The 12,510-nt window shown below is 47.9% G+C and overlaps 1 protein-coding gene across 1 annotated transcript in view; it reads left to right on the plus strand.

The window, feature by feature from the left end:
- The first annotated feature begins 39 nt into the window (after positions 1–39).
- The window catches only part of CFAP77 (cilia and flagella associated protein 77), a 136,737-nt gene continuing 124,266 nt past the window's right edge, over positions 40–12,510 (plus strand). The window contains exons 1-2 of the mRNA XM_079927541.1: positions 40–541; positions 2,368–2,806. Of these exons, the coding sequence (XP_079783667.1) occupies positions 2,615–2,806 (192 nt within the window). The 5' untranslated portion in view covers positions 40–541; positions 2,368–2,614. The remainder of the gene's footprint in view (positions 542–2,367; positions 2,807–12,510) is intronic.

Consider the following 12,510-nt stretch of genomic DNA (forward strand, 5'->3'; position numbering starts at 1 on the left):
CCCGCCTTCCTCCGGCATAGCGCTGCCGTAGCCGCTCGCTGGCTGTGGGGCTGAGACTCGCGTCGTTTTCTGCCCAGTTTGTTCCCGGGCTTGTTGCGAGTGGGGTGGGACAGGGTAGAGCGTGATCCTAAAACTAAGAAAGTGGGACAGAGCCCTTCCGCCGACTTGCTCATTCATGCCATTTATTCAACAGTTTTTTTTGCTGAGGTCCGTCTGCAGTCCAGGAGTGAACAAGATGCTGAGGGCTAACCTGAGGAAGACAGAAAACAAACTAATCAACCAAGATAATTTCAGATTATCCTTTAAGGAAAATAGATCAGGGTAATGTGATGGGGAGCGACTAGGGACAGTGAGAGCTAGGTTAGATAGTAAGGAAGGCTCTTTGACGAGTGACAGTTGAGTTCTAAATGAAAAGGGTGAACAAAAATCGATGGAAGAGTGTTCCAGGCTGGGAGCAAATCCAGAAGCCCTGAACTTGGTTGCTGGAGGAACTGAAACTCCCGCCAGGGTAGCGGGAGCACCGTGAGTGACGGGGACAGAGGTAAGGGGTGAAGGCAGGGGTTGGCAGGGGCTCAGTGGTGCGGAGTCTACTGCCCATTGAACTTAGGTGGAGGTTAGAGGTAGAAGAAGCCTTGAAGATCTATTCCGATTCTCCCGTTTCCACTGAGTCCTGAAGAAACTTAGCTTATGATTAAAAGTAAAGCTTTAAGCAGGCCATCAAGTCGAGGCCAGTATACATGCCCCTCAAACTTTTAGTCTTACTGCATAGTGAACACAATCACACCAGCAAAGAGATTTCTCATGGAATCCTGTAATCACCCCCTGTCGTAGGAAATCTTTCTTAGGTAATATCAGCCTTACTTTGTGGATGAGAAAACTAGGGCCTCGTGTAATTTGTCACAGGGGAACTTATGCGGCCCCAGCTAGGATTCAACCCTGTGATCTTTCCACTACTCCAGTATCCTGCGCCCTGCTGCACCACCTCGCTTCCTCTGTGTGAGCTGCCAAGCAGCTTTGATTAAAAAGTGCACAGCGCTCATTTATGGGAAAGTCTGAAAGTGAAGCAGACGAGAGAAACCATAAAGCGTACATCATACACCTGTCACCACCCAAGGGCCACTTCAGGCCTTGGATGGACAGTGGGGAGTCTGTCTGATTTGCTCTGGAAAGGTAATGCTGGTGTTGTCCACTGTGGCTGTGCAAGGCCTTGAAGTGCAGGTGTGTTGTCTGTGCACCTTCTCTGTGGTGAACCCCTTACCCAGAGCCTTGTGGATATTTGCACATTTAATGACGATGATAATGATGGGTGAATGACCGCACTGAAGGCTGGGACTAGAAGGCAGACTAGGGATCGTCCAGGCTAGTGGTTCCCAAAACACTGCACCAATCACTCGGGAAGCTCTTAAAACGTGCAGATTTCCAACTTTGCATACAGACTGCATATCAGGCACCATTATTGTATCCCGTTAAAATCCATAGACATAATAGCATTGTAGTTCTGTATGAGGATGTCCTTGTTCCTGGCAGATACATGTATTTAGGGTCAGATATGATACTGTCTGCAGATCTTTTCAAAATGGTTTAGCAATGTGTATGTGTGCATGGTCACACACACACACGCACAGAAAGTAAACGTGGCAAATACTAAGGACCAGTCAATCTAGGTGAAGTCTATATGGGTTTTCATTGTACTCTTCTTTCAAAGTTTCCATAGCTTTGAACTTAAAAAACAATCCAAAGGGGAAGAAGGATTAAAATACAGATTCTCAGATCCCATTTCCAGATATTCTGATTCAGTGAATCTGTATTTTGCAACTTCCCTTTATTCTGTTGCACAAAGTTGGGTACCATTGATTTCATTCAACTCTAGACTTTCCCCCCTACCCACTTCACAGAAGAAAACACTGAAGACCCAAAAGGTGACTAATTTGAGATTACCCAGTGGATTAGCAGTAACATCAGGCTTGGAATGTGGATTTCTATTTCATTCTGAAACACGTAACGCTCTGCCCCGGGCTGTGTGTGTGTGTGTGTGTGTGTGTGTGTCGTTGGGAGAAGTGGGAAGGGGCGGCGAGAGGGGTCGTGGTGAGTGGGGGGTGAGGTGGGTCTTTGACCTGGAAGTCAAGTGTAAATGGCCTTCTAGAACTCCGTCGCTTTTAACACAGCCCAGTGGTGATTCTTGGGTTTTTCTCAGGTCTACTTAAGAAAACTCGAAACACGTCCACTTAGGTGGCCGCCAAAAAGTTTCCTGAAAGTAAATCGACCAGCCCTGTTCCTGTGCCGTTGGCGTCCTGTCGCCATGGAAACGGACGGTTCCATTCTTCCTCAAGGGGTGGTCTTGATTTTCTCTCCTTTTCGAATCCGCAGCGCGGCGCCCAGAAGACGCTCTCAGGAACCAGAGGGGCTTATGTAGGTCTTACTGCTCCTTGCAACGAGGGGGCTGCGCGAGGTGGGGGCGCCTCGCTCCGGAGGGAGCCCGGCGTCCGGTGTCCACCCTGGCGTCCGGGTGGTGCGTCCCGGGACTGGCAGAGGGCCCCTCGGAGTTCCGCACCGGCCCCCCACCTGAGAAGCGCGCTGGATCCAGCCGGCTGGCCGACTCCCCGTGACCCCCAGGATGCCAGAAGCCAGGACCTCCCGCCACGACCCCACGCGATGGAAGAAGAAGCCGCCGGTGCGCCGCACAGTCAGCCAGATCTGCCCACCCCCGCGGCGGCCCCTGACCATGGCCGACATCCAACCGGGCATGGAGAACGAGAGGCTGGGGGTCGTGCGAGATTCCATGTTTCAGAACCCGCTCATCGTCAAGGTGAGCCGTCCCCACGCCCATCACCCTCTTGCGCTCGTCCCCTCACTGGGCACGCACGCGGCCGGGGGTTTCCCCCCGTCCTGCCCCGGCCCCACCGCTCCGCTCCGAGCCTGGCACTGGGAGCTCCAGCTCTGGTCCAGACAGACCTGGACCCCCGGGCGGTCACGGGCAGGCCGCATCGCCTCGCTGACCCTCAGTTTCCTCATCCTCAAAGTGGGATGATAATGGCACTCATTAAAGGGAGTGATTGGGAAGATTGCATAAGGTAATCCCTGCGAGTTGGCGGCTCTTTGCTTATGTATTCACGCAGGGTGAACCCACAGGGTGACAGACAGGTAGCAGCACCCAGACTGCGTCCTTACCACCTGCCAGCCCTCGCAGGGTGCAGGCCGCCTCTCCCGATTCCCCTGCACGCCTGGGCTGCTGTTATGTAGCAAGTGTTCTGTACGTCTCTTGGAAGCATCACTTCACACGCTAATTTCCACCCAATCATACTCTTAACCAGAATTACGACCCTAAGAGGCAAAAAGCGCGAATCTCTGCCCCAGGGGTCCCACAGGCACAAACGAGCGAGGGAGCCGCGGTTTCCAACTAGGTCGCCTCCTCTTTGATCGCACGCTCCCTTACATTAGTTACGTTTCGGGACTGGTGTTCACCCAACGCTGGCGTGGCATCAACGCGCCTTTCCGGGGCCCCAGGATAGGTCAAGTTGAAGTTTGGCGCTTGGGAAGCTGGTCAGGAGCAATTTTACCTTGCGCCACTGGAGGGCAGTGTGCCTTTAAAAATGCGCGCAGTTCCCCAGATTCCGTGGGTGGAAGGCGCAGGTGATAACCGTGGATTCAGTAACAATTATTTATCTGAACGCCAGGAGCTGTTTAGAGCCCAGAGGTTTTGGTTGTTGTTAGTTTTTTGTTTGTTTGTTTCGTACAGGGAACCTGGGCTTTCTTAACATCGTGGTAGAATTAGCTGAGTTAACTGGCTCCTATGAAAACACGGATTCTCTCCTCTTGCCCTACCCAAACTCTTTCCTGGGCCAGCAGCTGGGAGAAGCTGGCTTATCACACTAGGCACCCTTCCATCTAACACCTCCCCTTCCTAGGCCTCCCAAAGTGGAGCAAAGTCCTTCACTTATTTCTAGGTGAGAAGAGCCACTCTCAGAGGACAGATGGCACAGACAGATGGGGTTCACCACTCTGGGATCAAGGGGAGAATCAATTTCCTCACCTCTGATCATTGCCCTTACTCAAGCAGTTACTGGTGGACCAACTCCTTCCTACTTAAATACAAAATGGACAGCGTAATGGAGTTATTCTCCATGGTGAATTAAGTGTGATGCCCACCCCAAGCTATAATATATCCATAGAGACACATACGTACATATAGGTATATGCATAGATTGTATATACACATACACTTTACATATACATGTGCACACATACACACATGTGTGTGTACAATATACATGTGTTTAACATGTATAACATACATCTATAGGTAAAAATTCCCCCTCCCTTTTTTCCTTTTGCTCGTGCTGCATATCAAGAAGGACAGTATTTGGCCTCCGGATGGCACTAGCTGAACAGCTTCCAGATGAATTCAGTCCTGATTCCTGAACTTGAACTTCGGGTTGGAAAATGTGCAGGAGACACTGACCCACCACCGAGGGTTCTGTCTTCAGAGCATGAGACACAGAGAAGGGCTGCCCCGTCAGCGGTGACTCGGCTCAAGCAGCAGGGGGCGCCCTGGTGATCGTGCCCAGCTTGTTTCCTGTCAGGAAAGCAGGTCTTTCCTTCTTACTTTCCTCCCTCCAGTTCTTGATGGGCCGTAAGGTAGTTTCAGTAGCAGTTAAGATTATGTCCACATTTCAATACTGACCACCACTACCAGATTTTTCTACTAAAATCTGGCCTAAGTAAAAGCTGCAGAAACATTGAGAGCAAGGAGTAACCTTGATTGTTACCTTCTCCAGACCCCTCCTTACACTGGGGATGCTGAGGCTGTCTGTGGTGGGTTCTTTGTGCAAGGTCCTGGCAGAGCTGGGGGTAGAAGCTACGTTCCCTGGCTCCCCGCCCAGCTTTACTTTTACCACTCCAAAAAGCTTCCTCTATTTTAAAGGAAATTTAAATGATGAAAAAAACTTTGAGGTTTTCAGCTCCCAAGAAAAGAAGATTGAAAGTATCCAAGATGGTGGAGCCTTTAAAAAAATCTTTTTAAAAATAATATGTCGCTGAAATTTCTGTTGAGGCGTGGCTTGTGGATTTCTTGACCGTGGCATGTCAGTTTCACAATCCCAGATTTTCAAACCCTTGTTTCTGTGCGAGTTCTCATTGTGTGCAGCAGAGGTGGGAGTGCCCTCTGCCTGGGGTGTCTGCAGGAGAATGATTGGGACTGAAGTCTATTTTGGTTTTGTCTCAGTCTGAATCTGAAGGTTGCATCTATATTGGGGGAACTTAGCACCTTAGAAAGAGTCATTTACTCCCCCATGTTGGGGGGCTGTTGCTCAGATTTGCTTTCTCCAGTGAATAGGATCTGGATTGTTTTTTTTTTTTCATTTAAAATGCAGACACACTGCCTGAACAAACACAACACTGCTGTTTCACACCCATGGAATTTACCGGGACGTACACGCATCAGTTATTCAAGAACATGTCTGCAAGATGCCACCGTAACCAAGTGAAAAGTGAAAACCTCAGACATCCAAGCAGATATTGTATCAGCAAGAGCTCAACAACTCTTTGCCTCATTTAAAACCAAGCCAACTGGCTATTGAGTGGGGCTGATTGAATCAGCTCCATGTTTTAATGTGGTCACAAGAAGATGTAAATGTTTTCCATTAGAAAGGGCATCTATTCTATTGTATAAAGTGACGCGTGGTTAGCCAGTTTTCCTTCAAATGTGACTCTCTGGGAAGAATAAAATTAAATAGAGAAAGAGCCAAGCTTCTCCCTGCTTGATTCTCATTTCCCCAGAACTCTGTGACTCAACAGAGGCTCCTGCTACAATAGCCTTCAAGGCTCCTTTACAGAACCTGTCAGGGTGCACCCTTCCTGCCATCGGAACTCGGCTGATATCCTGTCAATACAATTATGGGGAGAGACTGTTTGGTTTGCTCCACTGACAGCCTTGAATCTTCTGTCGCCCTGGAGAGGCAGGCTGGGTACAGGGGTGGAATTTATTGAATTGAGCATCCTTAGAGGGTGCAAATGATCACGGCACCCGATGTTTTTCATAATTTCTCGCCGACTTTGTTTTTCTGTGGGGCTTTATGTCACAAACAGGAAGCGTGTGCATTTGTAGGTAGAGCTGTAGAATCACATCCTTCTGGGGCTGGAAGGAGGTTTACAGCCATCTAGTCCAATTCCTTTTTTGAGGCTATTAAGACCCAGAGAGGGGAAGAGGCTCGCCCAAGGCACTACCCTGACCCGGTCACAGAAGTGGGATGAGATTTATGTCACCTGACTTCCAGACCCATGCTCTTTGGCCGCGATACACAATTAGTTAATGAATGACAACCCAGATTGGTTATACCTGTACATCAGGCAGTCAAAAAAATGTTCATCGATGAATCCGATTCCATTATTGTTTCACTCAACATTCCTTCCAGAGTGAACTCTACTAATTTCTTGGGATTTGTTGACAGCCAAGAAATATTTATTGAATGTTTACTGAGTACTCTGCACCATCCTAAGCTCTCTTGGGGGCATAGAAACAAGTTCAGAACTTAGCTCTTGCCCATAAGGAGTTAATTATTTAGCTGGAGAGACAGAATATCTATATATATCATTATATATATGTATTTCATATGTATGACATATATATTGCTTAGCATAGCCCCTGCATCCAAGAAAGCTCTCAGGAAACATTAGCTCTTACTATTGTGCACACACACACACACACACACACACACACACACACACACACACACACAGATAATAAGACAAGCAATGTCATGGGTCACCCCCCTGTAAGTTTCAAGTTTCTGCACTACCCGGAAAGGTTCAGATTTGGGGGGAGGAAGCCCTGAGCACGACTCAGAAGGCTTTATAAAGGAACAGTCCTGAAACTGGACCTTGAAGGGTGAAAAGGTAGATTCTGATCAGGGGTGGAGATTAGGAGAAACTCAGCCCTCCGGGACCAGATGACTCGACCCTCCTTAGATCCTAAGGGTTCCTAGATTTTCACCCCAACCCGAGTTCTATTTCCTAAGACTCAGCGCCGCTGCTGGGATCCTTATCATCGTCATCACGGGGAAGCATTTATTTAGAGCCAGTGTGTCCAAATTGGATGCTCTACAAAATTAGGCAACCACACTCAACCACACTAAGAGCCTAACATCTCTAATAAACATTGATGCTGGTGAACATCGGCACGCAGGTAGACACAATGCAAAGAAGGCGGGCAGACAAACACACCGTCGGGCACACAGCCCAGCGTAGGTCAGTATTTTTATCATGTTTGAGTGAAATGGGAAAATGTTATATTCCGCTATGTATTGCAGAGAATATGCCTTTGATTGCTCAGATCCTTTTTCGTTCAATTTACAATGCAACTGGAGAAAGTAAAACACAAGGAAGGGGGGCTGAAACTGAGCTGCCCATCTTAAGGACCCAGTCTCGGCAGGCTGGTGGGCAGCTTTCATTTTTCTAGGGAAAGCTACGGGGTTGTCGATCCCTACAACTCCTTCTCTCTCTGTCCTTTTTTTGTTTTTTCTTCTTTTTAAATCAAAGCTTCCAGCTTCCTGGCACCCAGGCACATCCTCCGGTGAGCAAGGGCGAGCAAGCAGGGGCTGCAGCAGTGCCCAGCCCTGTGGTCGGTTCAGAAAGGAGACCTGCTCCCGCCCAGGCTTTTTACCGCTACCTGGAGTGGATGGGTGGGACAGATCTGCTGGAGGAGGGGCCCGCCTTCCTCTTTGTCCCTCTAAAAAAGGAGGGCTTTGGCTTTGAAACGTTAATGAAGACCTCAGAATGCGGGTTCCTGGGGGATGAGCTCAGCCCCCTTCTGAACACTCCTCTCAGATCAGTGGTGGGAAGGCCATTCCTCCAGGAAGGATTCTGAGTCCTGGATGAATAAGTCAGCAGTGGCTTCCAGCACCTTCCAGAATCTTCCAGGCTCAAGGGCTGCTCATAGTAGAATTTAGGCCACTTTTCCTGTATTTGAAAGACAAAGTTTTCTTGATTTACGACTGGTCCTGTGGACAAAATTTCAACCCCCTATTTCTTTTTTTTTTTTTAATTTTATTTATCTATTTATTTTTGGCTGCGTTGGGTCTTTGTTGCCGCACGCGGGCTTTCTCTAGTTGCGGCAAGCCGGGGCTACTCTTCGTTGCAGTGCACAGGCTTCTCATTGCGGTGGCTTCTCTTGTTGCAGAGCACGGGCTCTAGGTGCGTGGGCTTCAGTAGTTGTGGCATACGGGCTCGGTAGTTGTGGTGCACGGGCTTAGTTGCTTTGAGGCATGTGGGATCTTCCCGGAACAGGACTCAAATCTGTGTCCCCTGTGTTGGCAGGCGGATTCTTAACTACTGCACCACCAGGGAAGCCCCAAACCCCTATTTCTAATTTCAGTGGTTTTCAAGTCATTCACCTGTCTCTAGAAGCATCAGAGTTCTCGTAAAGTGTCTGATTCAAACTGCTTGTTAAGAAAATGCATCTTTAACTGTTTAAAAAGTATAATGGGAAGGAAACACAATTAAAAGTGTTCTATATGAAATGCTAACGGTGGAGACCACCAGCTTGTTAGCAATGATTTGAATTGGTTCATTTTGGGGCGTTGGTTCTGTGTTTGTGCTGGTCCTGCAGTGAATGTGTCACAGACCAGGAGGATTGGAACCAAGCTCAGACCCTGCTGGACTTCTAGGCTGGGTAAATCCGTTTCTGGAGGCCAGTGTGCAGAGTGATTGCTGTGGCCCTGGGAACCGGGCTCTGTTAAACCTCAGACACATCTGCTGGGCCATCGCTCCAGGACCCTCTGGCTGGCTGGGCAAAGAGAAACAAAGGCACAGTCACAATCGTACTACATTTTGGTTGGTTTTAGCATATACTGTAAGTGTTGGGTGCTTCTTGTCTGATTTTCGTATTTGTTAAAAAAACAAAAACAAAAACAGGATGTGAGCATTTGTTGGTTGTTGATACCATTCAGCTTTAAATGAAATCGCCCCTTGACTCTCCTTTCAAGCTCCTGAATCCGTGTAAAGGAGGACTGTGAAAACAATTCCAGGCTGCAGCTGGTGTTTTCATACCATCACAAAGGATACAGCAATCAGTTGGATAGCACAGGGAACTCTGCTTAATGCACTGCGGTGACCTAAATGGGAAGGAAATCCAAAACAGAGGGGATATATGTATATGTGTAGCTGATTTATTTTGCTGTACAGTAGGAACTAACACAACATTGTAAAGCAACTATACTCAAATAAGAATTAATTAAAAAAAATAAGTTGGTAGCCCAGGCAGATACAAAACTGCAGCCACCAGACTGGAGACAAAGGCGGTGTAGATGTCAGGCCATGGAGCCAGGCAGATCCCAGGGCACGTTCTGTCTCAGCCGCTTTCTTGCTGTGCCACGCGTGAGGTTATTTATCCTTGAGCCTCAGTTTCCTCTCTGTAAAATGGGCTGTTACAGTTGGCACCAGCCATGGGGGAGTTGTGAGGGTTCCATGAGATGACACAGGTGTGCCAGGCCCAGGAGGGCACTTAATACGTGGGCACTTTTGTTTTTTTCCATTATCCTGCTTCTAACACTTCCATTCCCCAAGACAACCTTATTCTCATCAATCGACTTTAGGTAAATGTCTTAAATCTGAACTTATAAATGTATCACGAGACGAATCCACTCAAGGGCTTATCTTTTTCCACTTTGTGCTCTTGTTGAAAATTACTGTTGCCCACCCCATCTCATGCTTCCTGAAACTGTGTGCCCTGAAGCAGGTGGGCTCGCCCTGGCTAAGGGTGAAAACAATTCGGTTTCTAGCTCTCTTGAGGGTTCTTGGTCAAGTGGCTTAATGTCCAAGCCTGTTTCCTCATTTGTGAAGTATGGGTGCTAATAACTACCTTGTTTACTTCTCAAGGATGTAATGAAGACTGATTTAAATGAGACAGTATCTTATGGAAGAGATTATGACATTCTGGAAGTAGACCAGTGGTCCTCAACTGGGGCAGGGGAGCAGTTTTGCTCCCCAGGGAACATCTGGCCATGTCAGGAGATGCTTTTGGTTATCACAACCGGGAAGGGGGCTGCTACCAGCATCTAGTGGGTAGAAGCCAAGGATGCCATCCAACAATGCACAGGATGCCTGCACCCCCCCGCAAAAGAGAATCATCTCCCCAAATGCCAATAGTGCTGAGGCTGAGAAATGCTGGACCAGAAAAACATCAACATGTGGAGAATTCATTATTAGTTCATCCACGGTCCAGGATCTCTTGAATGTAATACAGAGATTATAGAAATGAGATGGTTTAGTTTAATTGCTTCTCTGTCCATTGTTTGCTTCCGTCCCTTGACTCCATTCGTTTTATGGCCATTTTATTTTTTTAATTAAAAAAATTTTATTTATTTATTGGCGTGCCATGCGTCTTGCGGGATCTTAGTTCTTCGACCAGGGATTGAACCCAGGCCCCCCGCAGTGGAAGCATGGAGTCCTAACCACTGGACCTTTTATGGCCATCTTAAGTTCCCCCTTTTGAATCCGTTTCCTTTTCCTTAGTTCCAGGTTCCATACATTTGCTGGTTTCTGTCAGGGCTTATCTGTCTCCAGCCTCACCCACGTTGGAGTTTAAAAAAATAGAAAGCATTTCTAGCAATCCACAGAGTGAGGCTCTATAATTCAAGAGATAAACTGATTAGCGTAGGGGCTGGTTTGTTGAGTAATCACTGACCACCGCACAAGCTTGGTTTCCCTGGCGCATTACCTTCCAAGGGCTTGCTTTGGTTGTGTTTTTCTCAGCATGAACTCATTTAGGATTTAAAACGGAATTGATTTGGTCCAGCAAAAATTAAGCTCACGGTGGACCAGAGTCCCAGCCTAGCCCTTACACTCTCGTTGTGGAACGAAGTACAGCATTTCAGAGAAGCAAGTCAATGTGCTTTATAAAGAAAACAGCTGTATTTTTCCACCCAATAATTTAAAGGCACATCAGGGTTCGGTCAAGAAACTGACTGATGTGGGTCAATGAGCAGAAAGGTCAACATGAAGGGCACACAGGGGGAGAATAGCTCACCAAGAGCATTGTAGAGAACACATAATGAGCTAGAAAGAGGGGTTTTTTGATCTTTTATATGAACCAAACAATACATATTGGGGGGGACCAATGAACACAGAAGCGAACAAGATAAATTTCTTTGTGTGGATCAAAATCTTTTGTGTTTTGTCCAGAGGAATGAAAGTGGAGAATCAGAAGCGCTTTGATTTCAAGGTACAACATTAGTGAAAGGCCACATCACTGCCAGGTGGCTGGCCATTTGGGACCAATGGCACAGCATCCAAGCTGCCTCGCCACAGCAGAGAAAAAGCCCCAGCTAGCCGAAGCTCGGAGGCCGCGGCCTCCTGCAAAGATGGGGGCGCCCCAAAAGACAGGAGAGAGGCGACCTTGTGGCCACAGCATTGCAGTTGAGGGAACTGGAAAAGTTTCTGGCAACTTTTTGGGTCAATTTTGCTGGACACTAGTCAGTCTGGCCATATTGCCACACTAAAATGCCATTTTAATGTTCCCGTTATGAATTCCATTCACATTTTCCCACTGTCTCCCAGAGATCTTTAAGAACAGAGACACTGACTTAAAATTCTTGTATGATAGGCATTTGAAACTATTAATGAGCCCCTCAGTCAATGAGCAAATATTTATCACACACCTGTAATGCACAAGGCGCTGGTGGAAACGCAAGAGGTTTAAGAATTTGTTTCCAAGGAGTTTATGGAAGAACCAGACTTTGCACATTAAAACCACTAATAAAAGTTATCAAAGGCAGAAGGAGAGGTGCTGAGAGGCCTGTTTGGGAGTGAAGGTGGGAGCAGCGTTGGAGCACCCAGGGCAGCTTGTGCACCTGGGCTGGGGCTGCAGGGTGGGTTGGATTCCAGTGGCTGGAAAGGAGAGGAGGGGCTCCAGGGGAGGGGCTGGCCTGAGCAAAGGTCTGAAATGGACAAGAACAGACAACTCTAGGATTCTGTGAGGAAAGCAGTGGCAGACGCATTCACTCACTGCTTGAATTGACAGAATTAACTGCTTGTGTACGAGACACAGAGCTTGGCACCAAGGATACGGGGGTAGACCAATCTGGGTATAGGCTTTGCCCTCAAAGAGCTTACAATCTCGTAGACAGAAACAGGCATCGAAACAAACAGCAAAGTGGTACAGATGTGGTGACGGCCGTCTGGATGGGATTCGTGCTCAGCGCTTGAGGGCAGCTGTGCCTGGATGGGGGGAGGCGAGGGAAGGTCTCCTAGACTGGATGGCTAGAGCTGAATCTTGACACCAAGGTGAGTCAGGTGAGGTGGGAGCAGAGGTGGAGGCAGGTATTGTGTGGCCTGTAGCTTATCAATTCAGGGATCTCTTTTTAAGAAACAGAGTACAGGGAACTCCCTGGTGGACCAGTGGTTAGGGCTCTCACTGCTACTGCTGGGGCCCTGGTTCAATCTCTGGTTAGGGAACTAAGATCCTGCAAGCCGCATGATGCGGCCAAAAACAAACAAACAAACAAACAAATAAAAAAG

The sequence above is a fragment of the Stenella coeruleoalba genome, assembly GCF_951394435.1.
Source record: "Stenella coeruleoalba genome assembly, chromosome: 7".
In the NCBI taxonomy this organism is placed as follows: Eukaryota; Metazoa; Chordata; class Mammalia; order Artiodactyla; family Delphinidae; genus Stenella; species Stenella coeruleoalba.